Genomic DNA, 27,159 nt, shown 5'->3' on the forward strand with positions numbered 1-27,159 from the left:
CTAGACACATGGTTGAATAATATTTTCCTTCCTTTTTAAAGAAAGCAGATATTTAGCTAAACAGTAAGCAAGGACTTGGTCATCAGGTTGGAAGTAATAAGCCACAATGTGTTTGCACAAGCATTTTGATTTCCAAAGTCACTTCCCCATTAGAACATTATTCAACCGATAAAACACAAAACAGAATTTCAAAAATGTTTACAATGATGCCTCACCATATACTGTTGACTTTAAAAAAAAATCGCCAGTGATTCATGATTGAAACTAACTTTTCAGTAATATCTTTAGTTGTAGAGTAGTAAGATGCTAAAAGTTGTTGAAAATGTGTGAAGAGTAAAGTAAGTGAGGAGACGACATTGACACACACTAACAGTATAAACATGTTAGCCAGGAGAGCGCTGGGCCCAATCGGAATTTCCATCCCACCCCAGACCAATTACCTTTTCCTCATTTATGCAGATCAATGCAAAAATAGTGCTCATGGAATAAATCTTAGCACTAGATCCAAAACTACATCCAAAAGAAGCCGGATGGAAACCTTCCACAAGGTCCTGTACATAAATACTTAAAACTTGTATACAGAAGGAAAAGAAGCCTAATCAAGAAAGTTAAGTGCTCTTCAAAAATATTATAGCACACTATTCTACTTTAACTTCTCTGAAGTACTGGATAATTTGTTGCTTCATAAACTACATTAAATACAAATCAATCCAGACTCGCTGTCAATTCCGGAAAGAAAATCGGAGGCCTAGGTGTTTCCTTTGGGAAGAAGGAAAGGCTCCAGATGAAGCTGCACTAAAATTATTTGCAAATGAAACTGAAGCAGCTTTCTCTTGCTTCAATGCCCATTCCCACTTAAAGTACCCACAGCCCCTGCTATTGTCCAGATTTCTTTTCCCCATTGCACAGGAGTAGAAAGCTTTCCCTTGGTTTGGTCCTGCTTTTGACACAGTAAGTCGCTTAGCTCTGCAACCACATCCACACAGCGGAGGGGTAATTTTTTTACCAATTAATTTACACTGTGCTGGGTTTGACTGGTTTGCTGAAGGAATAACTCTTGAATCTGTTTTAACGACTGAGGGTAGGGAACAATTAGGTGATGAGTTTTTGTCTGAATATATAGTGAATGACTGCTTCTTAGAAATGGGTAGTTTGAAGGGACTTGACTGCATTTCTTTTCTTTTAATACCAACAGGTAAATGGTTATTTGATCGAAAGGGCAGAACAGAAGGTGCTAAGGACTCAGTGCCTACATTGAAACAGCTAGACTGGACATTGGGAACCGTCACCTTGGGTACTTTAAAGCTGGGTTGATCTTTCGCTTGCCTCATAACTTCAGCTACATTATATATTGTTTGAAGGTTCCTATGTACCTCTTCCTGATGCTTTTTGGCTTCTGTCAGTGCGTAATCCTTCCTGCTTTGTGGTGAATCTAGAACTGAAGAGTCTTCTGTTATGTACTCCCCTTCAACCAAACCTGATTCTTTACAGTCTTCTTCTTGGTCTCTATACCCTTTTGATTGATCATTACCTGACAGAGGTAACATGGCAGAATCTTCCCAATATTCCCAGGGGCCGTCAGACTCTGAGCAGATAACATTCAGGTTAGAGGTACTGGTGACTGAGTCAATAGTGGTAGATACAAGCAACAGATGGCATACACTCCTATTGGGCTTAGTTTCTTCAGCACTCACGGCAATATTATTAGCATCAACTTGAGGTTTCTGTGCTTTACTATGATCAATAGAAGTAGAAAGTCCATTGATTAGAGTCCTGGGGGATATTAAACTCTGATAATGAGCATTTCCATTGTTGCCATTTCCACAATCAATGGTCCCCATGTGTTGCCGACCAGTTTTAATCAAAGTTGGCAAAACTGGTTTATGTTGATTAGCTGTGACTTTACGTTCATGGTGTGCGTCCACCTGCTTGATTTCAGCCGTTCTTTTGTTAAGAGAATCATTTTCAGAAAACAAGCTAGCTCCACGCCCGTTGCCTGGGTCTTCACAAAAGGGAGTTGCTTGTGAGGTTTTGCCACCTGGAACAGGGTTTACAGTTGGTAATCTTGCGATTAAATTTCTCATGGGAGCAACCTAAAGAACATGCCATAAAAGTGGAAATTACCATAGGATACTCTGTTTCTGAACATTTATAGAATCTCATATTACACATCAGATGCAATCACAGAGGTCTGGTAAATTAAAGTGTAGAACTCACCAAGGACAACTCACCCTGTCCAACGATTTGGTGATTTTCATGGTACAGCCATCACAGATCATTTGCCAAGCAAGACGAGCAGTGTTGCGGGCATCATCCAAGCCTGGGGGGGGAAAAAAAAAAACAAAAATCACATTTTCCAAAGGATTAAGAGACATGAGAACAAAATATAACTTTACTCTCCTGATCATTGATAACTTCACTCAACTTATCACTGAACTGATTCCATAACATAACCTATGGACTCAACTTTCAAGGATATTACAACTCACGTTCTCAAAATTATTTGTTACTTATTTATTCAATATTATTACTATTTTTTATATTTGCAGTTTGTCTTCTCCTGTACGTTAGTTGTTTGTTCATCTTTGTAGTTTTTAATTGATTATATTGTGTTTCTGAGTCTTCTGTAAATGCCAGCAAGAAAATAAATCTCAGGGTAGTGTGTAGTGACATACAGTGCCTATAAAATTATTCACCCTCCCCCCAACCCAGAAGTTTTCATGTTTTATTGTGTTACAACATCAAATCACAGTGGAATTTTTTGGCACTGATCAACAGAAAAAAACTCATTCGTGTCAAAGTGAAAACAAATTTCTACAAAATGGTCTATATTTATTACAATTATTAAAACACAAATAATTGCTTGCACAATTACACCTCCTTCAAGTCAGTATTTAGTAGGTACACCTTTGGCAGTAATTCCTGCCTCGAGTCTGTGTGAATAGGTCTCTACCATCTTCGTACATCTGGACACTGCAATTTTTCCCCATTTTTCTGTACAAAATTTCCAAGCTCTGTCAGATTGCATGGGGATCATGACTGAGCAGCCCTTCTCAAGTACAGCCACAGTTCTCTATTGTATTGAGGCCTGGACTCTGATGTGGCCACTCCAGGACATTAATATTGTTGTTTTTAAGTCATTCCTTTGGCTTTATGCTTGAGGTCACTGTCTTGCTGGTAAACAAATCTTCTCCCAAGTCGCAATTCTCTTACAGACTGCATCAAGTTTTCCTCCAGGATTTCCTTGTATTTTGCTGCATTCATTTTACCCTCTACCTTCACAAGCCTGCTGCAGTGGAGCATTCCCATAGCATGATGCAGCCACCATGGTAGGGATGGTGTGCTTCTGATGACGTGCGGTGTGTGGCTTACTCCAAACATACCATTTAGCCTGATGACCAAAAAGTTCAATTTTGGTTTCATCAGACCATAGAACCTTCTTCCAGCTGACTTCAGAGTCTCCCACATGTCTTCTGGGAAACTGTAGCTGAGATTTCATGTGAGTGTTTTTTCTCCCCCCCCCTCCCCCAACAGTAGCCTTTGCCACTCTCCCATAAAGCCGCAACTGGTGAAGCACCCAGACAACAGTTGCTGTATGCACAGTCTCTCCCATCTCAGCCACTGAAGCTTGTAACCCCCACCCCCCAGAGTTGTCATAGATCTCTTGGTGGCATCCCTCACTATTCCTCTTCGTGTGTGGTCACTCAGTCTTTGAGGACGGCCTGCTCTAGGCAGATTTACAGCTGTGTCATATTCTTTCCATTTCTTGATGATTGACTTAACTGTACTCCAAGGGATATTCAGCGACTTGGAAATGCTCTTGTATCCATCTCCTGACTTGTGCTTTTCAATAACCTTTTCACGGAGTTGCTCGGACTGTTATTTTGTCTTTGTGGTGTAACTTTTGCCAGGATACTGACTCACCAGCAATTGGACCTTCCAGAAACAGATGTATTTTTACATCATCAATTGAAGCACCTTGACTGCACACAGGTGATCTCCATTAACTAATTATGTGACATCTAAAACCAATTGGCTACACCAGTGATGATTTGGTGTGTCGTATTAAAGGGGGTGAATACTTATGCAATCAATTATTTTGTGTTTTATATTTGTAATTAATTTGGAACACTTTATAGAGTTCTGTTTTCACTTTAACACAAAAGTGGCTTTTTCCTGTTGATCAGTATCAAAAGAGCCAAATTAAATCCATTGTGATTCAATGTTGTAAAACAATAAGGCATGAAAACTTCCGGCGGGGGAAGGGGGAATGAATACTTTTTAATAGGCACTGTATATGTTCTTTGACAATAACTTTACTTTGAACCTTTGAAAATAAGGGTCCGATACAACCAAGATACGCTAATCAAGTTAGGATACATAGCAGGCAATGGCAGAATATACACAGGAAGCAGAACACCAATTCCTGTTATGATGTTCATTTCTATAAAGACAACCAGCAAGCCAAAAGGAATGCAATGTGCACCACCTACCAGAGTGTTCACGCCCTGAAAAGACAATGCCCAGGTCTTGCAAAGCTCCGTTTAAACCTTTTGGCTTCCGGTTATAGAACAACTGCCACACAAACACAAGTCAATTGAAATCATTGCCCTCAGAAAACTCAAGCAATATTAAATGAAAGTGTAGAAAAGGAATGCATTATTTAGACAATATACATTCAGTGACCACTTTATTAGGTACACCTGTACAACCACTTGTTCATCAGCCAATCATGTGGCTGTAACTCAAAGCATGTAGGCAAGGTCAAGAGGTTCATTTGCTGTTCAGAGAAAACATCAGAATGGGGCAGAAATGTGATCTAAGTGACTGACCATAGAATAATCACTGGTGCCAGCTGTAGTAGTTTGAACACTTTCCTGAGATACTCATGTCCTGGCATTTTGACGCACAACAGTCTCTAGAGTTTAGAGAATGGTGTGTAAACCAAAAAACAACATCCAGTGAGTGTGGTAGCTCCATGGATAAAAATGCCTTGTTAACAAGGGAGGTCTGAGGAAAATGACCAGACTATTTCAAGCAGAAAGGCAACAGTAATTCAAATAACCACACATCGCAACAGTGGCGTGCAGAAGAGCATTTCTGAATGCACAGCACTTTGAACCTTGCAGTGGATGGGGTACAGCAGAAGACCACGAACCTACAGTGGCCACTGAGAATATATTAAAAACAGCTCTCTAAATGGTAGTGAAAATGAATGCATCTCCACAAGGAAGGTATTCACCTCCTGGATACAACAGGCTTCTTTTGACTGAAAATTATTTCTAGAAGGCACGAAGCTCATTATGGGATTTTTCCATAGATTGCAAATACCAGATGCAATTGTGCAAGATGATTAAAAGGCTGTAAATGAAGAGAAACTACTATACTGAGCCATATTTGCTTAAAAACTCATTCATCATTCAATATTGTCCACTTTCCTGTTTCAAACGCAGCTTCAATTTTTGATCTTCAGATCTTTCAGTAAATGTTAAGCTAAACACAAAGTACTGACCCTGATGAAAACATTGAATTTAACATTTCCCTCCTAATATAATTGCAATAAAAGCTACCTGCATTGAAGGGCAAACAAGTGTTGATTCTTACAGTGAAAACCATTGATCAAAAGCATGAATTGAAGAAGAGTGAAGACTGTTGTTTTAGAAACATAGAAATCCTACAGCACAATACAGGCCCTTCAGCCCACAATGCTGTGCCGAACATGTATTTTAGAAATTACCCATAGCCCTCTATTTTTCAAAGCTCCATGTACCTATCCAGGAGTCTCTTAAAAGACCCTATCGTATCTGCCTCCACCACCGTCACCAGCAGCCCATTCCACGCATTCACCACTCTCTGCATTAAAAACTTACCCCTGACATCTCCTCTATACCTACTTAAAACTGTGCCCTCTCGTGTTAGCTATTTCAGCCCTGGGGAAAAAGCCTCTGAGTATCCACATGATTAGAGCCTCTCATCATTTTATACACCTCTATCAGGTCACCTCTCATCCTTCATCGCTCCAAGGAGAAGAGGCCAAGTTCACTCAACCTATTCTCATAAGGCATGCTCCCCAATCCTGGCAACATCCTTGTAAACCTCCTCTGCACCCTTTCTATGGTTTCTACATCCTTCCTGTAGTGAAGCGACCAGAAGTGAGCACAGTACTCCAAGTGGGGTCTGACCAAGTTCTTATTATAGGCATCCGTTTGTCTCCTGAGACCATGGATTTGCATCTTGGAAGGTTTCTAGGGCACAGGCCTAGGCAAGGTTGTATGGAAGATCGGCAGTTGCCCATGCTGCAAGTCTCCCCTCTCCACGCCACCGATGTTGTCCAAGGGAAGGGCACTAGGGTCGATACAGCTTGGCACCAGTGTCATCGCAGAACAATGTGTGGTTAAGTGCCTTGCTCAAGGACACAACACGCTGCCTCAGCTGAGGCTCGAACTAGCGACCTTCAGATCACTAGACCAACGCCTTAAACACTTGACCACCCACCAACACACCAAGGTCCTATATAGCTGCAACATTACCTCTCGGCTCCTAAACTTAATCCCACGGTTGATGAAGGCCAATGCACTATATGCCTTCTTAACCACACAGTCAACCTTCATAGCAGCTTTGAGTGTCCTATGGACTCAGGCCCCAAGATCCCTCTGGTCCTCCACACTGCCAAGAGTCTTACCGTTAATATTATATTCTGCCATCATATTTGACCTACCAAAATGAACCACCTCACACTTATCTGGGTTGAACTCCAACTGCCACTTCTCAGCCCAGTTTTGCATCCTATCGATGTCCCACTGTAACCTCTGACAGCCCTCCACAATATTCACAACACCCCCAGCCTTTGTGTCATCAGCAAATTTACTAACCCATCCTTCCACTTCCACATCCAGGTCATTTATAAAAATCACAAAGAGAAGGGGTCCAGAACAGATCCCCGAGGCACACCACTGGTCACCAACCTCCATGCAGAATATGACCCAACTACATCCACTCTTTGCCTTCCGTTGGCAAGCCAATTCTGGATCCACAAAGCAATGTCCCCTTTGTGTTTAATCAATGTGTTTAGTCACATCCTCAAAAAATTCATACAGGCTCGTAAGGCACGACCTGCCTTTGACAAAGCCATGCTGACTATTCCTAATCATATTATTCCTCTTCAAATGTTCATAAATCTTGCCTCTCAGGATCTTCTCCATTAACTTACCAACCACTGAAGTAAGACTCACTGGTCTATAATTTCCTGGGCTATCTCTACTCCCTTTCTTGGATATGGGAACAACATCCTGAACCCTCCAATCTTCCAGAACCTCTCCTGTCCCCATTGACGATGCAAAGATCATTGCCAGGGGCTCAGCAAGCTCCTCCCTCGCCTCCCACAGTAGCCTGGGGTACATCTCATCCAGTCCTGGTGACTTATCCAACTCGATGCTTTCCAAAAGCTCCAGCACATCCTCTTTCTTAATGTCAATATGCTTAAGCTTTTCAGTCCACTGTAAGTCATCCCTACAATCGCAAAGATCTTTTTTCATAGTGAATACTGAAGCAAAGTATTCATTAAGTACCTCTGCTATCTCCTCCAGTTCCATACATACTTTTCCAGTCACACTCGATTGGTCTTATTCTCTCACGTCTTATCCTCTTGCTCTTCACATACTTGTAGAATGCCTTGGGGTTTTTCTTAATCCTGCTCACCAAGGTCTTCTCATGGCCCCTTCTGTCTCTTCTAATTTCATTCTTAAGCTCCTTCCTGTTAGCCTTATAACCTTCTAGATCTCTATCATTACCTAGTTTTTTTTTTAACCTTTTGTAAGCTTTTCTTTTCTTCACGGCTAGATTTTTAACAGCCTTTGTACACCATGGTTCCTGTATCCTACCATCCTTTCCCTGTCTCATTGGAACGTACCTATGCAGAACTCGACGCAAATATCCTCTGAACATTTGCCACATTCCTGCTGTACATTTCCCTGAGAACATCTGTTTCCAATTTATACTTACAAGTTCCTGCCTGATAGCCTCATATTTCCCCCACTCCAATTAAACGCTTTCCTAACTTGTCTGTTCCTATCCCTCTCCAATGCTATTGTGATCACTATCTCCAAAATACTCTCCCACTGAGAGATCTGACACCTGACCAAGTTCATTTCCCAATACCAGATCAAGTACAGCCTCTCCTCTTGTAGGCTTATCTACATATAGTGTCAAGAAACCTTCCTGAACACACCTAACAAACTCCACCCCATCTAAACCCCTTTCTCTAGGGAGATGCCAATCAATATTTGAGAAATTAAAATCTCCCACTACAACAACCCTGTTATTATTACACCTTTCCAGAATCCATCTCCCTATCTGCTCCTCAATGTCCCTGTTACTATTGAATGCTTTATTAAAAAAAACACCCAGTAGTTATTGACCTCTTCCTGTTCCTAACTTCCACCCACAGAGACTCAGTAGACAATCCCTCCATGACTTCCTCCTTTTCTGCAACCATGACACTACCTGGGATCAGCAGTGCCACATCCCCACCTCTTTTGCCTCCCTCCCTGTCCTTTCTGAAACATCTAAAGCCTGGCACTCGAAGTAACCATTCTTGCCCCTGAGCCATCTGAGTCTCTGTAATGGCCACATCATCATAGCTCCAAGTACTGATCCACACTGCTCATCCGCTTTGTTCATAATACTCTTTGCATTAAAATAGACACATCTCAAACCATCAGTTTGAGTGCATCCCTTCTCTATCACAAGCCTATCCTCCCTCTAGCACTGTCTTCAAGCTTTCTCTATTTGTGAGCCAACCGCCCCTTCCTCCATCTCTTCAACTTGGATCCCACCCCCCACCAATTCTAGTTTAAACTCTCCCCAGTAGCCTTAGCAAACCTCCCACGCCTGTCCCAAAAGAGGTCCCAATGATCCAGAAATCTGAATCCCTGCCCCCTGCTCCATCCTTCAACCACATATTTATCCTCCACCTCAATCTATTCCTATACTCACTGTTACGTGGCACAGGCAATAATCCGGAGATTCCTACCTTTGAGGTCCTGCTTCTCAACTGCCTTCCTAACTCCCTGTAGTCTGTTTTCAGGACCTCCTTTTTCCTACCTATGTCGTTGGTACCAATATGTACCACGACCTCTGGCTGTTCTTCTTCCCACTTCAGGATATCGTGGACACAGTCAGAAACATCCCAGACCCAAGCACCTGGGAGGCAAACTACCATCCGTGTTTCTTTCCTGCTTCCACAGAATTGCCTGTCTGACCCCCTAACTCCCTAACTATAGAGTCCCCTGTCACTGCTGCAATCCTCTTCTTTTCCCTACCCTTCTGAGCCACAAGGCCAGACTCCGTGCCAAAGGCACGGCCATTGCTGCTTCCCCCAGGTAGGCCGTTCCCCTGCCCCCCCCAAAAAACAGGAGTACTCATTGCTAAGGGGGACAGCCATAGGCGTACTCTCTGGTATCTGACTCTTGCCCTTCCTTCTCCTGACTGTTACCCGCTTATCTGTCTCCCAAGGCCCCAGTGTGACTACTTGCCTATAGCTCCCATCTATCTATCACCTCCTCACTCTCCCTACCTTTTTTCCCTTCTGGGTATTTAAGTGCAGATCAGTAACACATGTTGCTTCTTTTCCCAACTTTATAATTTTCTCCTCCTTTTGTAATGGACCTTGAATATTTCACACCGTTTGCTCTTTTATTCTTTTAATATCTCTTAGTTATCTTACCAGTGATCTTTAAAGTCATCTTTCAATTTTTAATGAAATGTATTGTAGGTCATTTCCCATCTACCTTGTGATTACTAGAGTCATTGTTTAATCATTCTTTCCCAAATTGTTTCAATTTTCCTTACCAATTTTATCAAAAAAATCCAAATTATCTTTCAGCCTTCAATTCTGACAATTAGAACAATCAGTAACTTGCCCTCTTTCTTTGCAGATGCTGACTAGCCTACTGCGTATTTCTAGCATCAGCTAAAACCATTTCCCATTTAAATGTCATACCTTGTAAGCTGCTCGGAGATCAATCCAGCTGTTCAAAACACTTGGTTTTCTGAGTTGTTTCCTTTTACATTCATAGTGCAGGCACACTCCCAGATCCCAATCTATTCAAATCAGAGCATATCATTATAGATGTAGCAGTTACTTGAAAAGAAACTGAAACCACTGAGAGACTAAGCCAGGGTAATCGACGTTGTACGACACTCTTCCAAACAGCGAATTTCCAAACCGATTCTTTGTTATGAAACCAGCAAACACGAACAGTCTTGTATCGCTAAAAATCTAACAAAACTAAATTAGCTATATAACAATCTTAGCGATCAAATCAACATTGGTATAGAACATAGAATAGTACAGCACAGTACAGGCCCTTCAGTCCACAATGTTGTGCCGACCCTCAAACCCTGCCTCCCATATAAGCCCCCACCTTAAATTCCTCCATATACCTGTCTAGTAGTCTCTTAAACTTCACTAGTGTATCTCCCTCCACCACTGACTCAGGCAGTGCATTCCACCCACCAACCACTTTCTGAGTAAAAAACGTTCCTCTAATATCCCCCTTGAACTTCCCACCCCTTACCTTAAAGCCATGTCCTCTTGTATTGAGCAGTGGTGCCCTGGGGAAGAGGCGCTGGCTATCCACTCTATCTATTCCTCTTATATCTTGTACACCTCTATCATGTCTCCTCTCATCCTCCTTCTCCCCAAAGAGTAAAGCCCTAGCTCCCTTAATCTCTGATCATAATCCATACTCTCTAAACCAGGCAACCTGGTAAATCTCCTCAGTACCCTTTCCAATGCTTCCACATCCTTCCAATAGTGAGGTGACCAGAACTGGACACAGTACTCCAAGTGTGGCCTAAGCAGAGTTTTATAGAGCTGCATCATTACATCGCGACTCTTAAGCTCTATCCCTCAATTTATGAAAGCTAACACCCCATAAGCTTTCTTAACTACCCTATCCACCTGTGAGGCAACTTTCAGGGATCTGTGGTCATGTACCCCCAGATCCCTCTGCTCCTCCACACTACCAAGTATCCTGCCATTTATTTTGTACTCTGTACTTCCACCCTTAGCAGGGCATTCAACACACTCACCCCTCTTTGTGCAAAAAAAAATTCTAATTATTGATATAACTAAGCCTAATTAGCAGCCAAACTAAAAGAGTGTTCCATTTAGCCAAGTTAGCGTACTTAAGCATATTAAGCAGACAAAAAAAATCATTCCCTGTGGCTTACTCCCTCTGGCTAATGAGAAGCCGCAAGGCATGAATACAAAACTATACTCATTTGCTTCTACCATGCGCCAACCCACGTGACAGATTACCATAATAAATGCGCCACAAAATACAATAGACAGAAAATAAATACATGGCTCCTACAAAAGAATTTAGTTACAAGTCTAATTCAGACATTCAAAAAGAGTTTAATTAGTTATCCTTCCAAGAGCACTAACAAAAAACACAGATTTAAACTAAACCTCAAATTTAAATTAAATTCTGGCAGAGAATGCCAAAAACACTCAGTAGGTCAAGCAACATTTCTATATCAAAGATCCAATATCTGCATTTCCTGTTTTTATTTCAGATTTCCAGCATCTGCATTTTCTTTTTAAATAGTGTTACTGATAAGAGATGCAAAAAGATTTTGTTTTGGACTGTTAATGCTCTTGTTAAGCCAGAGCTGAAAAGTGATGATTTAAAATTTTTTTTAAAAAGGCAAATTTGAGTAACAAATTTGAGTGCTGGAAGAACTCAGCAAGGTCAGGTAGTATCTATGGAGGGGAATAATAGACCATTTCCTCTATGGATGCTGCCTCACTTGTTGACTTCCCCCAGCATTTTGTGTATTTTGGAGGAATGAACAGTTTTAAAAAAAGAACAGGTGGCAGGCAGCAAATGGAGGAATGTTGCAGAGATCAGTTATTCAAAGAGGCAACTTCTCATATGAAATGCTATCAAATTGTTTATGCCCACCACAAAATAAAGCCCTGGCTTAATATGTTGACAATTTAACACCTCCAATATTGCAGCAACTCCCAATGTATTGCACTAGAAGATGATAAACGGCATAGATCAAGTGGATCGCCAGAGACTTTTCACCCCAGAGTGGAAATGGTTAATATGCAGAGGCATAATTTTAGGGCGATTGGAGGAAAGTATGGGGGGGGGGCTGTCAGAGGTAAGGGGTTTTTTTTTTGCACAAAGAGGGGTGAGTGTGTTGGATGCCCTGCTAAGGGTGGAAGTACAGGCAAATACTTAGGGCATTTCAGAAACACTTAGATAAGCACATGATTATATTAAAATGGAGGGCTATGTAGGAGGGAGGGAGTACATTGATCTTAGAGTATGTTAAAATTTAGCACAACATCATGGGCCAAAGGACCTGTACTGTGTTGTAGTGTTCCATGTTCTAATGTCAGCATAAATTTGTGTTTCTGTGCAAATCTCTGGATTGGAGCTTGAACCTCTATCCTTCCAATTGAGACAAGAATTTGACTAATAGCGCTACAGCTGAATGCAAGCTGTTGAGCAGAGTGTGTTAATATAGAAGAAAAAAATGTTTTTTTTTTTAAATCACAATTAATAATGACCAAAGTATCCAAAAGCAAGATGATAAAAATGTCCAGATAATGCAAATCTAGTGAGAGAGTCATAAAACAGAAACATTCCTCTCTGCACAGGTACTCCTTGACCCACTGAATATCTTCACCATTATCTACGTTTCAAATAACCAAACTAATGCTCTCAAAAACCAAATTAGTTTTCAAAAATTGTAGAGTAGTTTATCCTTATTCAAATAATCTAAATTATTTGAATTGACCAGCAAAATCAGAGAGTACCTGACCAAGTTACGAAGGTGCAGGGTTTTGAGTCAGGAGTGCACTGCTGAGATCCCCCCTTCACAAAATCAATATTCTTCTCCTGCTGCAGTTTCTGAATCCAACGGGAAAACTGTGATAGGCATATTGGTAGGGGAACTCCAGCTTCAACCCGACACTGAAAATGATAAAAGGCAGCAGTGGACTTGCTAATTCTAATAAAAGGTGGCATAAAATTATGGCTCACCCATCCACCCCACCACTAAAGCCACATCAGCCACTGCTCTCCACAGCCCCCTTCACCCCCCCATGCACTGTCACTTTATGCTTACACTCTGCACCTCATATCGACACTGACACTGCCCTACTCTATTTTCATATGCCCTGCCTCCTCCTACAAGAGTTCCTCTTGCCAAAAATCACTGTCACTTTATTACTTTCTGGCAGGGTCACCTTATTCACAGATACTCCTGCACCTAGTGTCACTTTGTGTACATACAATCAGTCTATGTATTTAAGCTAATCTTATGTATATGTGGCTGCCCTCAATAGCTACTTGTACATGTGTTTATGGGATTGTGTTTTTCATATTACATCAGATCCAGAGTAACAATCATTTTACCCTCCTTTACACTTATGTACTGAAGAATGACAATAAACAATCTTGAATTCAACAAATGCACACTAGAGGGAGATATTTAGTACTTTAAAGCTAAAAGACAATTATGTTTTGAAATAGCATTGTCCTCTAGCAAGCTAGAAATATAGAAACTGGAGTGCTACAATCAACTTTTCAACTAGGTAATAGCTAATCATTGCCTTAATTGCATTTGCCTCAATGCCTTAAGCTCCAAGTCTTTAAACATCCCAGCCTACAGTTACTCCATGCGCAAGTCTGGTCAGATTCCCCTTGTAATACTCCTATGATGTAGCTCAGCCTTTTTGCTAAGCTACCTTTGATTATTGCTCCTGGACACAAGCCAATACTCAATGGTGCAATCTAACTACTTATCCAACCAGGTGAGCCCCCTGAGAGATGAACTCAACAGGTTTAAAAACTGTTTCAAATATGGAAATTTGAAACTTTCCTTTAAAACTTGGGAATTCATCTCAACTTCCCCACCATTTTGCTGACTTTGGCTACTGAAATCAATGGTCCCCACTTAAGAAATATGAATTTTTATTGGGCCAGACTACACTTCTAAGAACTTATTTAAAAGTAGTTATTCTGTTTTTTTCCGACATACCATAGTGCGAAGGCCAATAACCAATTCTATGCCTCACAGAGAACATAACTCTGTATTGCACGAATACCTGCTTAATTCCAGTTAATTCTGTACAGAACTCTGACAGGATTGGATGCTCCTGAGGTTGAACGTACGTGTGAAACTCAACCTCAATCTCTCCACTGGAAGTGTTGAGCAATACTGCAGGAAATTCAACTAGATTATGGAGAAACAAACAACACATGATCAAAACAGAAAATTAACGATTTCTCTCCACAATTCAAACAGGACTTATCTACTTCCGATACAACAAAAACTTGTATTTAATTAGTATCACTAACAGAATTTACACACTTTAAAAGAGCATTATTTGTTGAATTTTAACAGTAGGCCCCAAAGCACAGGTGGCCAAACACATGGTTGAGAGAAAACTAATAAACAATTCAAATGTAGTAGAAATAGAGGGTTAGAGATGAATTCCTAAAATGAAGCTGAGGGCATAGCGGTAAGGTGGCAGTGTGCTTAATCGCAGCAACTTTTCTTGCCTAACAAATGGTGCAAAGCTCATCTTAAACGATTTTCTTGTGTCACAAGACAACGTTGGACATTAGCAATACAAAATATTGTAATTCCGGTTCGTTAGTGCATTGGCGAGACTGAAAGCAGAGGAGCTGCGTGGCCTGGAATTGCTGCAATGACCAGGCCCTCTTGCCAGAGCATCACCTGTTGCGGCTACGCAGGGGAGGAGGCACTGGAGGCGGTGTGGGAATGAACAGAGATGCAACTGGCACACTGGAATCTGTGCTGGATTGGGGACTGGCCCCTACTGGCCGGCTCTCCCACTGGTGCAGGTGTCCAGTGTTCGCTCCCTGGAAGAGAACCCGGATAGCCTTTGCCTGCAGCTGACCCAGTGCAAGATAAGGAACTGTTACTTGACTGTTCTTTCAGAAACATGACTCCAGGACAATGTCCAATGCACCATTGATCTTCCAGCCATGCCACTTAGGGACTTGTGCTAATATTATTTTGCGATGGTATGTGCTATCATAACGATATGTGCTGAGTGTAACTGTATGTACTATGTTTTTCACCTCGGTCCCAGAGGAATGATGTTTCATTTGGCTGTATACATGCGTATGGCTGAATGTCAATTAGACTCGAATTTGCACCAATGAAGATATTAAAATCATAAATGCACAAGAGTTAGGAAGTGAAGAGAACAGGAAAACGCAATTCACTGAGGTTTCCTTTATCTAAAGTACAAAGTTTCTCCAAGAGGCTGCACGCTTGTGCTTTGAAACATTTAGTAATTTATCTGAAAAAGACGTAGCTGTTTAAAGAATCATCTTCAAGGCACAACATACCATGATGAAATAATGGGCCTCTTTTATAGATTTATACTCACTTATTTCGGGACGATAATGAGACTTGCCATTTTTCCAGCAGGTGGACTCAAAATCAATAATAATTAGGTATGAGAAATACTGATCTAAAAAGTACAAAAATTCCAGATTAGCCCGCATGGAATGTTGGCTGATTGGTACAGTTCTTCATGATTATTCTGGGATCAGTCAGACATCTGTAATAGTTCTGCTATAATGTGATAGTTGCATTCATAATAAACCTTGTTTTATAGAAAATGATGTTATAAAAACCAATTGCGTCAACAGAAAGAAAATAAAAAGGTGGCTAGTGTGTCAGATTTGCAATAACGAAATTACTTTTTCCTGCAGGGTTTTCAAAAATAAAAGCATTTTAATAGCTACTAGTCTATTTTGTTACAGTAAGCTTAAAAATACTAAAGACAATTAGTTTGATTAATAAAGAATCTGATGCTGCTTAATAAAGCATCTTTGCCAAAATATCAATAGAAGCCCGTCAATTTCCACTGCCTTCCCAAAGTAAAACTAGCTGCTCTTGTCCTTAAGCGACAACAGTGTCTGATTACTGCAGGGAGAATACATAGAAACAGTTCCACCAAACAACTTTAAAAAAAAAAAAAAAAAAAAATGCCTCTCAAACTAACTCCAATGGTTCTCTAGTTCCAGGTTGCAAACACATTACAACTAAGTCTGCTGCGCAATTCCCTAATCATATTATACCCAATTCACTTTATAGAAATGGGTGAAACTGCAGAACTATCTGTATCTGGACTTCCTGTTGTTCCTCGATAGAATGAATATTCCCATACTTACTCAATTTAGGTTTCTTGTTGCCTTTAGCAGAAACTGATGAGCGTTTTCTTATTAAGCCAAGCTGCCTAGAGAAAATATAGGGAAGTTTAAAAAATTATATGTATGAAAGGTTATTTACATGAAAAAACACCAAAGCAGTAATTAATCTCAACAAATAACCTCAGAAATATAGTTTGGGATTGTACAGCACATTTAAGTATTAAAGCGGCTGTGATGTTACTCCAGGTATGTGCACACTTCTGCAAGGGACTCAGAATCCACTTGACAAACACTAAGTAAATAAAAAGGTGGATAAAGCAGAGCATCTGGCACATAATCGTCTTTCCCACATATCCATAGATTGGAAGGGAACTAGTTAAACACGAAACTATAACCAACAAAACTTTCAATATACACCAAAGACTGTCCCTGAGTAAAAGCAGTACAAACAGGAAGAGGAGAAGATGGCGGCACGACGCAGCGCGCAGCAGCCACTCCGGTGGTGATGTCTGTTATCTGTCAAGTAGGGTGCCGTGCACAATCCTGATTTGATGGAGACAGACGCGAGAGCACAGAGGAACATCTGGAGAAACTTCTAAAATGCCTTCTTCGCTGCTGCTGCTACTATGTGATCCAGAATCTCCGGAGAAGGCTCCGAGTCCTTGGCTTCGCTTGTTGCTTGGTGGCCGGGGCGGGGTTGAAGCGCTCGGCAGAGGATGGTGCTCGAGAGGCTGGTCGGAGGCTCGAAGTTTTCGGACGGACTCAGAGTCGGCTGTGGTTGGGTGCTTCCAATGCATCGACAGTTGTCGGCACCTGGAGGTTTATGGCAGGGAGAGTTTCTCCCTTTTGCCGCCGCTATCGGGGACTCGGGAGTCGATCGGGACTTGAGACTTTTTTTTTACCGTGCCCATGGTCTGCTCTTTATCAAATTATGGTATTGCTTTGCACTGCTGTAACTATATGCTATAATTATGTGGTCTTGTCAGTGTTAGTCTTTGGTTTGTCCTGTTTTTTTTTGTGATATCACTCTGGAGGAACATTGTATCATTTTTTAATGCATGCATTTCTAAATGACAATAAACGAGGACTGAGTGTCCTCATAATCTAATCTAAAAAATAAGGTGAAAACAATTCCTCTGAGCTAACATTGACACATTGAATAAGACATAACTAATTCACTGCCACAGGCATTGAATATATCTAAAGCAGAGAGATTGATGGATTCTTGGTTAGCAAGGGCCTCAAAGGTTACGAGAAGGCACAACAGTGGGTTTGAGAGGGATAGTAAATCAGCCATGATAGAATGGTGGAGCAGATTCGATGCAACAAATGAATTAATTCCATCTTAAAGTCTTGTACTTCTCAAATAAAGAAAAAAGGTTTTTCAGCACAAAAAGGAGATATATTACATTTTTCACACTGCTATTTGCTTATATCACTCTCAAGTAACATTAAAAGAAAGCACCAATGCAAGTCCTGAAGGGTCTCGACCTGAATCAACAACTGTTCATTTCCCTTGCTGTCTGATCTGCTGAGTTTCTCCAGCTTTTTGTGTCTTGCAACTGATAATGCAACTTCTATGCTACTGTCTATCCTTGGTTCCATATGCAAGTTCAACTTTTTAAGAGGTAAACACAAATTTTTAAAAATCTGCAAAAAGCAAGAAAACTGTTGATGGGCATGTATGAGAGGGTAAAATGTTGCACAGGTACAGGAAAATAACGAAAGCAGCGTTATGACTGAGGGAATTAATCCCCCTGGGAATCAGCATTGGCCCAATGGGTCAAATGGCCTCTTTCTGTATTGTAATGACAAAAATGCCTCCAAACCAGAACAAAGTCAGCTAACTTCAGTCATTGAATCATAACACACAGATGATGCTTAGATTTATGTTCTTTCATGAACTGAGACCCAAGTCATTGAAGCTGCAAGAGAATGGATCTTACACCTACAGTAAAACAAAGGTCCCGACCAGCTTCAAATGTACAGCAATATAGGTACAGAACATAACTGGGGCAAACATGTACCATTTCCCATTTCTCAGTATCCACCACTCAGGGTTAGCAGACTTTAATTCATGGGTGTTGTCAATGTAACACTGCAGTTTTTAGTTGTTCCTGGAGAGTATTTAAAACTTCAAACAAACACAAAGTTCATCAGCAACTAGCCAGCAATGATTCTTGCCTCTCTTTATGCCCAAGACAGGAACCGCCTACAGCTAGCACTTTTTATCACTGAAAGGACACCACCAATGCCATTTCTGCAAAATGCTCCAAATCCACTGGCAGGATAAATAAGTCAATACTAACGTCTTCCTCCAAGCCAATATCCCCAGACAGTTCCAATGGGCAGGTCTTATTGTTCACATGCTGGACAGCAGCCTCCTGAAACAAACTCAGTTCAATGCTCTAACACAGCACGAGATTATCAGGTGGACAGCGGAAACAATAAAATGATGCTCGAAAATTCACAGTATCTCACAGTTTTAGAAACCTTTCACTAAGGCGGTTCAAAATGGAGTATTCAGGTTGGCATTGAGAACCCTGGGATAAAGTGCCTTCAACCCAAAGTGCTGAGCTGGTTTCTCTTTCCACGGATGCTGCCTGACCTATTGAGTATTTTCAGTTTTGATTAGCATTAAATACATCAAGTCTATCACATCATAAATGGCAAACCACTCACCCACCCATCCCATCAAATGTGTCCTATCTCAACTGCGGCAGAATATCCTGGGCCATAGTGGCTGCATCACTACCTCAGAAACCACAGAACTGCAGTGAAAGCAAGTTACTGAGAGTTCCACAGGGATGGTACTGGGACCTCTGCTGCTTGTGAGATCGAGATTATATATATATATATATATATATAAATAAATGACCTGGATGAAAATGTAGATGGGTGACTTAATAAGCTTGCAGAGGATATGAAAATAGATGGTAGTGAACAAGAATCAGGTTTATTATCCCTAACATATGCAATGAAATGTGTTCTTTTGTGGCAGCAGTATAGTACAATACATAAGAATTATAAGGTACAATAAAAAAATTAATAGTGCAGAAAGAGTGTAAAACAGTGAGGTTGTGTTCACGGTCCATTCAGAAGTCTGATGGCAGAGGGGAAGAAGCTGTTGAATGTGCACCTTCAAACTCCCGTACATCCTCCCTGATGGTAGTAATGAGAAGGGTAGTAATGAGAAGAGTAGTAATGTCCCGGATGGCAAGGCTCCTTCGTAATGGATGCCACCTTCCTCATGTGCCTTTTGAAGATGTCCTCGATGGTGGGCCAGCTTGTGCCATGATGGAGCTGGCTGAGTCTCCAACCTCCTGTGCTTTGGAGCCTGCATACCAGGTCAGACTGCTCTCCACTACACATCTGTAGAAATTTGCGAGTGTCTTTGGTAACATTGTGTCGGCTGGTGGCGTAGTGGCATCAGCACTGGACTTTAGGGCCAGAGGTCCCAAGTTTGATTCCAGCCGACACCCTTGCACGCTCTCCATCCGTGCTGTGTTAAGAGCTGGTGGTCTCTTTTAAAAAACTCACCCAGCAGAAGGCAATGGAAAACCACTGCTGTAACTTGCCTCGTACACAATTTCCCAATATGTCAGAGCGGCGTGGATGGAAATCGCCCGCTAACCAGAAAATTCCAGATGCAACATACCTTTCTTCGTTTCTTGGTGAGATACTAAATCTCCTCAAACCCTTAATAAAATATAGCTGCTGACATGTCTTCTTTGTCACTGCATCAAAATGTTGGGCCCTGGATAGATCCTCATAGATGGTGGCATGCAAGGACCTGAAGCTGCTCACCCTTTCCACTGCTAACCCCTCAGTGAAGGTTAGTGTATGGTCTCCTGAATTCACTTTCCTGAAGTTCACAATCAAGTCCTTGCTCTTACTGATGTTGGATTCAAGATTGTTGTTGCAACACCACTCAACCATTCTATCTCATTTGCACTAATTACTGCAAATGCAATTCATACAGTACAAATCATTTTTATATAAATGAACTGTATTCTAGACAAAATTACTCCTACACCCTTTGAAAGTGTTTCATAACTTCTCCCAAAAAGGAGTCACTGCCACATCTCCAGTCAATCCACAGGAAAAATGGACATCATTTGCCTAAAAAGTTGCAGATGCATTTATGCCCTCAAATTAAGTGGCCTGCAAGCCCAAGGAGACAGCTTTTCAGCTGACTGGTCTTAGATCAGGATGGGCAAGGACAGGAGACACTTAAACACAATCCAGTGTTTTAATGATCAACACAAACAAGAGGAATTCTGCAGATGCTGGAAATTCAAGCAACACACATCAAAGTTGCTGGTGAACGCAGCAGGTCCTGACGAAGGTCTCAGCCTGAAACGTCGACTGTACCTCTTCCTAGAGATGCTGCCTAGCCTGCTGCGTTCACCAGCAACTTTGATGTGTGTTGTTTTAACGATCAACATCAGCTTTGTTTCAGATTTACAGTCAGTCTGGAAAATAGTCCTTTGGTTCAATTCAGCTATGCCAACCAAGTTAATTAATTAAGCCAGTCCAATTTAACTGCACTTGGGCATATCACTCAAAACCTTTCTTATCTATGTACCTGTCCAAATGTCTTTTATATTATGATTAACTTCCTCTGGTTGTTTGCTTCTGTGCAGCAAAGGCCTTTTCAAGATTATTCTCCGTTCAATTTAATCTACTGCCTCCTAGCTTTGGACTTCACTCGGGGGAAACATTTGCAGCTATTCATTTTTTCTAGCCCCTTATGTTTTTTTAAAACCACTAAAAGTCATCCCCTCAGCCTCCTGTACTCTGTGGAGAAAAGTCCTAACCTATGCTGCCTCTCCTTACAACTCAAGACCTTCAGTCCCGGTAATACACTCATAAAATCATTTTTGCATGTTTTCCAATTTAATTACAACCCAGAACAGTACACAGAACTCTAAATATGGCCTAATGTACAGTTGTGATATAACTAAACAAGAGAACAGTTGCAGATGCTAGAGATCCAAGCAACACACACAAAATGCTGGAGGAACGCAGCAGGCCAGGCACTATCTATGGAAAAGAGACTATACTTCGCTATGTGCGTGTTGCTGTGACATGTCCTGACCAATTAAGGCAAGCATTCTTCGTCACCCTACCCACCTGTATCACCACTTTCAAAGGAATCATATATCTACACCCAAGTTTCCCTGTTCTACAACACTCACCACAGATACATATACCTATCATTCATTGTATAAGTTTGTCCTGGTTTGTCTTACCAAAGTATAACATCTCGCATTTGCTTAATTAACGGAATATAACATCCTCTGCCATCGCAGTAAGCTTGGAACGCACATCTTACGACTCTATGCCTCTTAATACTGCATTAATTCAACCACGAACAACTTGGCCCAATCCCAGGCGCTGTGGAAGCATCTACAAGAAGGGGACACATACTCAGCCAGCTGCTTTGTCGTCATTATTCAGTTCATCCAAAAGCAGGAAGACAGGAGAAAACACCAAAGGATGCTAAGTATTACGGTGAATAAACAGAATCGTTCCAACTAACTCTCAAAACTTCAATGCCAGCCCCGGGGCCAGAATTTAAAGCTGCCGCCGTTGCTTTAACGTCACATCCGTCGCGATCGAAGCGATCGTCGATGAATTGGTGATGCCTGGGAGCAAAGTGGGGGGGACGGCGGGGCAGTGACATCACCAGGGAAGGGGCTGAGACGGGAGAGCGGGCTGTAACGTCACGGGGCGGAGCTAAACTGGGTCGGTGACCGGCGATGGTTGGACAGAGGGGCGTTGACGTAAGGCGGGAGCGGGACCGTGTTGGAGCGATGGTTGGACAGCGGGATGGTGACGTCATCGGTCTAGCCGGGCTGTGACGTTAGCCGGCGGCAGCACGTTGTTTCGGTGGCGGTCCGCCGGTTGTTAAGGTGAGTCTGTCCCGCTGTATTAGTCAGTTTGAAGGGTGTTAAAATCCGGCAGGGCAGCGCTCAGGGTGGTCATGGTAACAAATGTGAACGGTTTGGGCACCGTGTGTTGGTGTTTGAGATGGTTTATGGGAGCGAGAAGGGTTACTGTATGAGGAGCGTTTAAATGCTGTCTGGGTCTGTACCCGCTGGATGACTGGAACTCATTGAAACTTACCGAATACTGAAAGCCCTGGGTACGGTGTCCGTCCGCCACAACAGACAGGATCTCCCGGTTGCCACCCACTTCAACTCTGCTTCACATTCCCATTGAGATATGTCCATACATGGCCTCCTCTACTGCCATGATGAGGCTAAACTCAGGTTGGAGGAGCAACACCTCATATACCGTCTAGGTAGTCTCCAGCCCCTTGGTATGAACATAGAATTCTCCAACTTCTGGTAATTCCCTCCGCCCCCTTCCCCTATCCCTATGTCACTCTGCCCCCTCCTCCAGCTGTTTATCACCTCCCAACACACATCAAAGTTGCTGGTGAACGCAGCAAGTCTCGGCCTGAAACGTCGACTGTACCTCTTCCTAGAGGTGCTGCCTGGCCTGCTGCGTTCACCAGCAACTTTGATGTGTGTTGCTTGAATTTCCAGCATCTGCAGAATTCCTGTTGTTTGCGTCTATCACCTCCCTCATGGTTCCGCCTCCTTCTGCTACCCATTGTGCTTTCTCCTATTCCTTCTTCACCTTGCCTGCTTCCCCTCCCCCACCCTTTTATCTTTCCCTTTACTGGTTTTTCACCTGGCACCTACCAGCCTCTCCTTCCAACCCACCCCCCCACCTTCTTTATAGAGCCCCTGCCCCCTCCCTCTTCAGTCCTGACGAAGGGTCTTGGCCCGAAACATTGACTCAAACACGAGGAAATCTGCAGATGCTGGAATGACTTCTCAAGCTTCCGCTCATGCCCCACCTCCCCCTTGGAACCCAACCATTATTTATTTATATACACACATTCTTTTTCTCTCTCTCTCCTTTTTCTCCCTCTGTCCCCCTCGCTATACCCTTTGCCCATCCTCTGATTTTCTCCCTCCCCCTTTTCTTTCTCCCCTAGGCCTCCTGTCCCATGATCCTCTCATATCCCTTTTGCCAATCAACTGTCCAACTCTTGGCTCCATCCCTCCCCCTCCTGTCTTCTCCTATCATTTTGAATCTCCCCCTCCCACTTACAAATCTCTTACTAGCTCTTCCTTCAGTTAGTCCTGATGAAGGGTCTCAGCCTGGCCTGCTGTGTTTACCCAAAACATTGACTGTTTGTTTCCACGGATGCTGCCCGACCTGCTGAGTTCCTCCAGCGTGTTGTGTGTGTTGCCTGGGTAGAGTGGATATGGAAAGGATGTGTACAGCAGTTGGAGAGTCTAAGACCACAGCTAACACCTTTAGAATAGATGTCCCAACAGGACAAAGATAAGGAGGAATTTCTTTAGTCAGAGGATGGTAAATCTGTGGAATTTGCTGCCACTGACAGCTGTGAAGCTAATTCATTGGGTGTATTTAAAGCAGAGATTGAAGGCTCTTGTTTAGTAGGGATGTTGAGGTTACAGGGATAATTGGGGTTAAGATGGATAAATAAATCAGGCATGATCGAATGGCAGAGCAGACTTGATGAGCCAAATGGCCCAATTCTGCTCCTGTGAGTTATGGCCTTACACCAGTGCTCAGATCTGACAGTATGGGAATGTGCTGGAAAACAACAGGCAGCACTATCTACATCTTTGGGAGTGTTTAAATAAGAGGTGGGTAAATTATTATTGGGGAGTTGAGTGCTAGGGAGAATTGGCATGGAAGAGATCAGCCATGCTTATTGAATGGGTGATAGGATTGAGGGGCTGAGTGGCCTCATCTTTCTCCGATCACTGGCCGAGGAGTGTGTTGGAACCAATGATCATTGTATAGTTCCTACCCAGGTTAGGACAGGGTTTTGTTCCTGAGTCCTGATGAAAGGTCTCCATCCTAGGTGCTAACTGTCCACTCCTCTCGGTAGATGCTGCCTGGCTGACTGAGTCCATCCGGCTCTTTCCTGAGAACTATTCACAACTCAGTTTGCAAGTCCGAAATGCAGCCACTCAGCACTACATTTAAACAGAAACGTGGGTCAGCCAGGAGCAGTGTGTAGACAATCCGAGGGATTTACATCACAAGAGAAAGTCTGCAGTTGCTGGAAATCCAAGCAACACACACAGAATGCTGGAGGAACTCAGAATAGCAGGCAGCATCTATGGAAAAATTGTACTGTTGATGTTTTGGGCCGAGACCCTTCAGCAGGACAGAAGGCCACGGAAGAAAGAAAAGGGGGAGGAGCACCAGAGGGGGAGGTGATTGGCAGGCAAGGAGATAAGGTGAGAGAGGGAAAGGGGGTTGGGGAATAGTGGGGGGGGGGGGCATGACCGGAATTTCAAGAAATCGATGTTCATGCCATCAGGTTGGAGGCTATCCAGGCAGAATGTAAGGTGTTGTTCCTCCAACCTGAGTGTAGCTTCATCGCAACAGTAGAGAAGGCCATGGATTGACAGAAAAAGCAGGATCTCCTAGTAGCCACCCATTTTAATTCCACTTCCCATTCCGACGAGAGTCCATGATCTCCTCTACTGTAGTCAATGTTTGTCCCATGGACAATGTTTAACTAACACACACACATATACACACACACACACACACACACACACACACACACCCCTTAGCACTTAGCAGGCCCGGCACCATTTCTGGAGATAGGAACAGAGTCAATATTTGGTTTTCACAAAAGGTCTTCAACCTGCAAAGTAAATTCTCTTTCTCTCTGAATGGATACTGTCTTTCCTGTTGACTGTTTTCAGCATTTTCTTCTTCTTCTTATCCCAGACTGTGACCAGGTGGGAGCCATTTTATTTCCACCTCCACTCTTCCTGTGGATGTAAGCTTGTGGAACTAGTGTCCTTTGCATTGACTGCTTGATGATGATGACTGTCTGGCACATTCACCTGCTTGGCCTTTGCCCAGAGACGGTGAGAAACTGAAAAAGATTATAGTCTGGGCTGATACAGCTACCGATGACTGCACAGCTCCTGCAAGGCTCATGTGTCGTAGGATTGAGATCCTTGTGGTCTGGGATGTTGGGGTCCATTGTCATTCTCTGTATATCCCTAATCAAAATTGCCTTACACAGAGCAGGTCAGAAGTTGAATTAATGTGTCTAGTGCTTGGGGTTCAGAGAAAGTGTATTCTTTGGAACTGTATCATGATTTGATATCCATGAAACTTGGTGAAATGGATAACTTAGTTGTAAAAGATTTTGTACCAGCTCTGACAGATTTTGCTCCTTTGCATCTTGTCTGTTAAATCTCAAAGTTCAAAAGTTCAAAGTAACTTTATTATCAAAGTACATATATGTCATCATGTGCTACCTTGAGATTCATTTTCTTGCTGGCATTCACAGTAGGACAGAATAGAATCAATGACTGACAAACAACCAACAAGTGAATCGACAATCATCTAACTTCAATTATGACACATTGAACATATTTACTAACGTGTTATAGTGGAGAATTGCACTATTTGAATTAGTTTCTGACTTTTGTCTGATATTTCCTAAAATAGAGGATTATTTTGGAAAATTATTGATTTGGTATCAGCAGTTTGATAATTAATGTTAGTGGCTGGGTCCTTTGGCTGCCATTCTCCAACTTTACAGCAAGCACGTGAGTCATTGTTGATCATTGGAATTGCTGTACATTCAAAATATAAACCCTTCAGTGATTTCTTTCAATCAGCTGCCAGAGGAAATGGTAAAGGCGAGTACAATTACAATCTCTTAAAAAAAACAGGCGGAAAGGTACATAGAGTCATAGAACACTACAGCACAGAAACAGGCCCTTCGGCCCTTTTGGTGCATGCCAAACTATTATTCTGCCTCGTTCCATTGACCTGCAGCTGGACCATAGCCCTTCATACCCTCTCTTCCATGTACCTGTTGAGATTTCTCCTAACTATTGAAATCAAAATTGCATCCACCACTTCCGCTGGCAGCTTATTCCACACTCTCACCAACTTCTGAGTGAAGAAGTTTTTTTATTTTTAATTTATTTAGAGATATAGCGCAGAGCAGGCCCTCCCAGCCCACCGAGCCCACCGAGCCGTGTCACTCAGCAGCCCACCTTAACACTAGCCTAAATCACAGGACAATTTACAATAACTTATTAACCGGTACACCTTTGGACCATGGGAGAGAACAGAAGCACTCGAAGGAAACCCACGCAGTCACAGGGGGAAACGTACAAACTCCTTACAGATAGCGTTGGAATTGAACTCTAAACTCCGATGCTCCAAGTTGTAACGGTGTTGCGCTGACCGCTACACTACCATGTCACCCTGTTCCCTGTCATGTTCCCCTAGTGGTTTAACTCATGACCTCCAGTTCTTGCATTTACCCTACCTATACCCCTGATAATTTTGTATACCTCTGTCAAATCACCCCTCATTTCCTACATCCTAGGGAATAAAGTTGTAATCTATTCAACTTTCCCCTATACTCAGGTCCACAATCCCAGCAACAGCCTTGTAATTTCAGTCTTATTGATATGGATCTAAAAGACTCAGAGACATATGAGGCAAATGCAGGCAAGTTGGACTAGCTTAGTTAGTATGGATGACTTGGGCTGTAGGCCCTGTTTCCCTGTTACTTTATACATCAGATTTGCGTTCTCTTCCTGATTGAACTGATTTGATTCTCTGGTTAACTTAGGCAAAACTATGTTTCTTCATAGCGTCACAGTTGTGAAATCGGTCAGATGGCTACTAATATTCCTAGAGTCTGCAAACGCAAAGGACTGAGTGAGAAGAAGTTAGAAGCAAGCAAGTGCAAGAGAATCAAGGTCCAAAATGGAGGCACTGTGGAAAATGGCATCAAACATACCCCAGGAGAGGAAAAGGTGTGTAAATTATAAATGCGGCTCCTTTTGTAGTGAGCTATTCAATTGCAATTGTACACTGTGATTTTGCCAAT

The 27,159-nt window shown here is 42.3% G+C and overlaps 2 protein-coding genes across 5 annotated transcripts in view; one reads left to right on the forward strand and one right to left on the reverse strand.

Moving 5' to 3' along the window:
* Nucleotides 1-74: 74 nt before the first annotated feature.
* eri2 (ERI1 exoribonuclease family member 2) lies at nt 75-21,809 on the reverse strand. The gene is made up of 9 exons (XM_063059297.1): nt 21,651-21,809; nt 16,239-16,303; nt 15,449-15,532; nt 14,132-14,259; nt 12,839-12,995; nt 10,001-10,101; nt 4,494-4,575; nt 2,232-2,320; nt 75-2,093 (listed from the first exon to the last, which is right to left on the reverse strand). The coding sequence occupies exons 1-9, from the start codon at nt 21,671-21,673 to the stop codon at nt 723-725; spliced, it is 2,100 nt and encodes a 699-aa protein (XP_062915367.1). The 5' UTR covers nt 21,674-21,809; the 3' UTR covers nt 75-722.
* Nucleotides 21,810-22,080: 271 nt separating this feature from the next.
* Nucleotides 22,081-27,159, forward strand: part of LOC134351403 (RNA exonuclease 5-like) — a 62,167-nt gene continuing 57,088 nt past the window's right edge. For 2 of the 4 annotated variants that reach the window (XM_063057500.1, XM_063057501.1), the window contains exons 1-3: nt 22,090-22,135; nt 25,020-25,162; nt 26,921-27,085. In XM_063057500.1, the coding sequence (XP_062913570.1) occupies nt 25,112-25,162; nt 26,921-27,085 (216 nt within the window). In that variant the 5' untranslated portion in view covers nt 22,090-22,135; nt 25,020-25,111. Of the gene's footprint in view, nt 22,136-25,019; nt 25,163-26,898; nt 27,086-27,159 lie in introns of all 4 variants that reach the window. The other 2 variants (XM_063057502.1, XM_063057503.1) reach the window with 2 other exon arrangements.

The sequence above is a fragment of the Mobula hypostoma genome, chromosome 9 (genome assembly GCF_963921235.1).
Source record: "Mobula hypostoma chromosome 9, sMobHyp1.1, whole genome shotgun sequence".
Lineage (NCBI taxonomy): Eukaryota > Metazoa > Chordata > Chondrichthyes > Myliobatiformes > Myliobatidae > Mobula > Mobula hypostoma.

Coding starts and splice junctions, on each gene's coding strand:
- eri2 (XM_063059297.1), bottom strand. CDS start 21,673: ATGACGACAAAGCAGCTGGCTGA. Junction 15,533..16,238: donor CAACAAGAAACCTAAATTGA/GTAAGTATGGGA, acceptor TGTACTTTTTAG/ATCAGTATTTCTCATACCTA. Junction 2,321..4,493: donor TTCAGGGCGTGAACACTCTG/GTAGGTGGTGCA, acceptor TTCCCCCCCCAG/GCTTGGATGATGCCCGCAAC.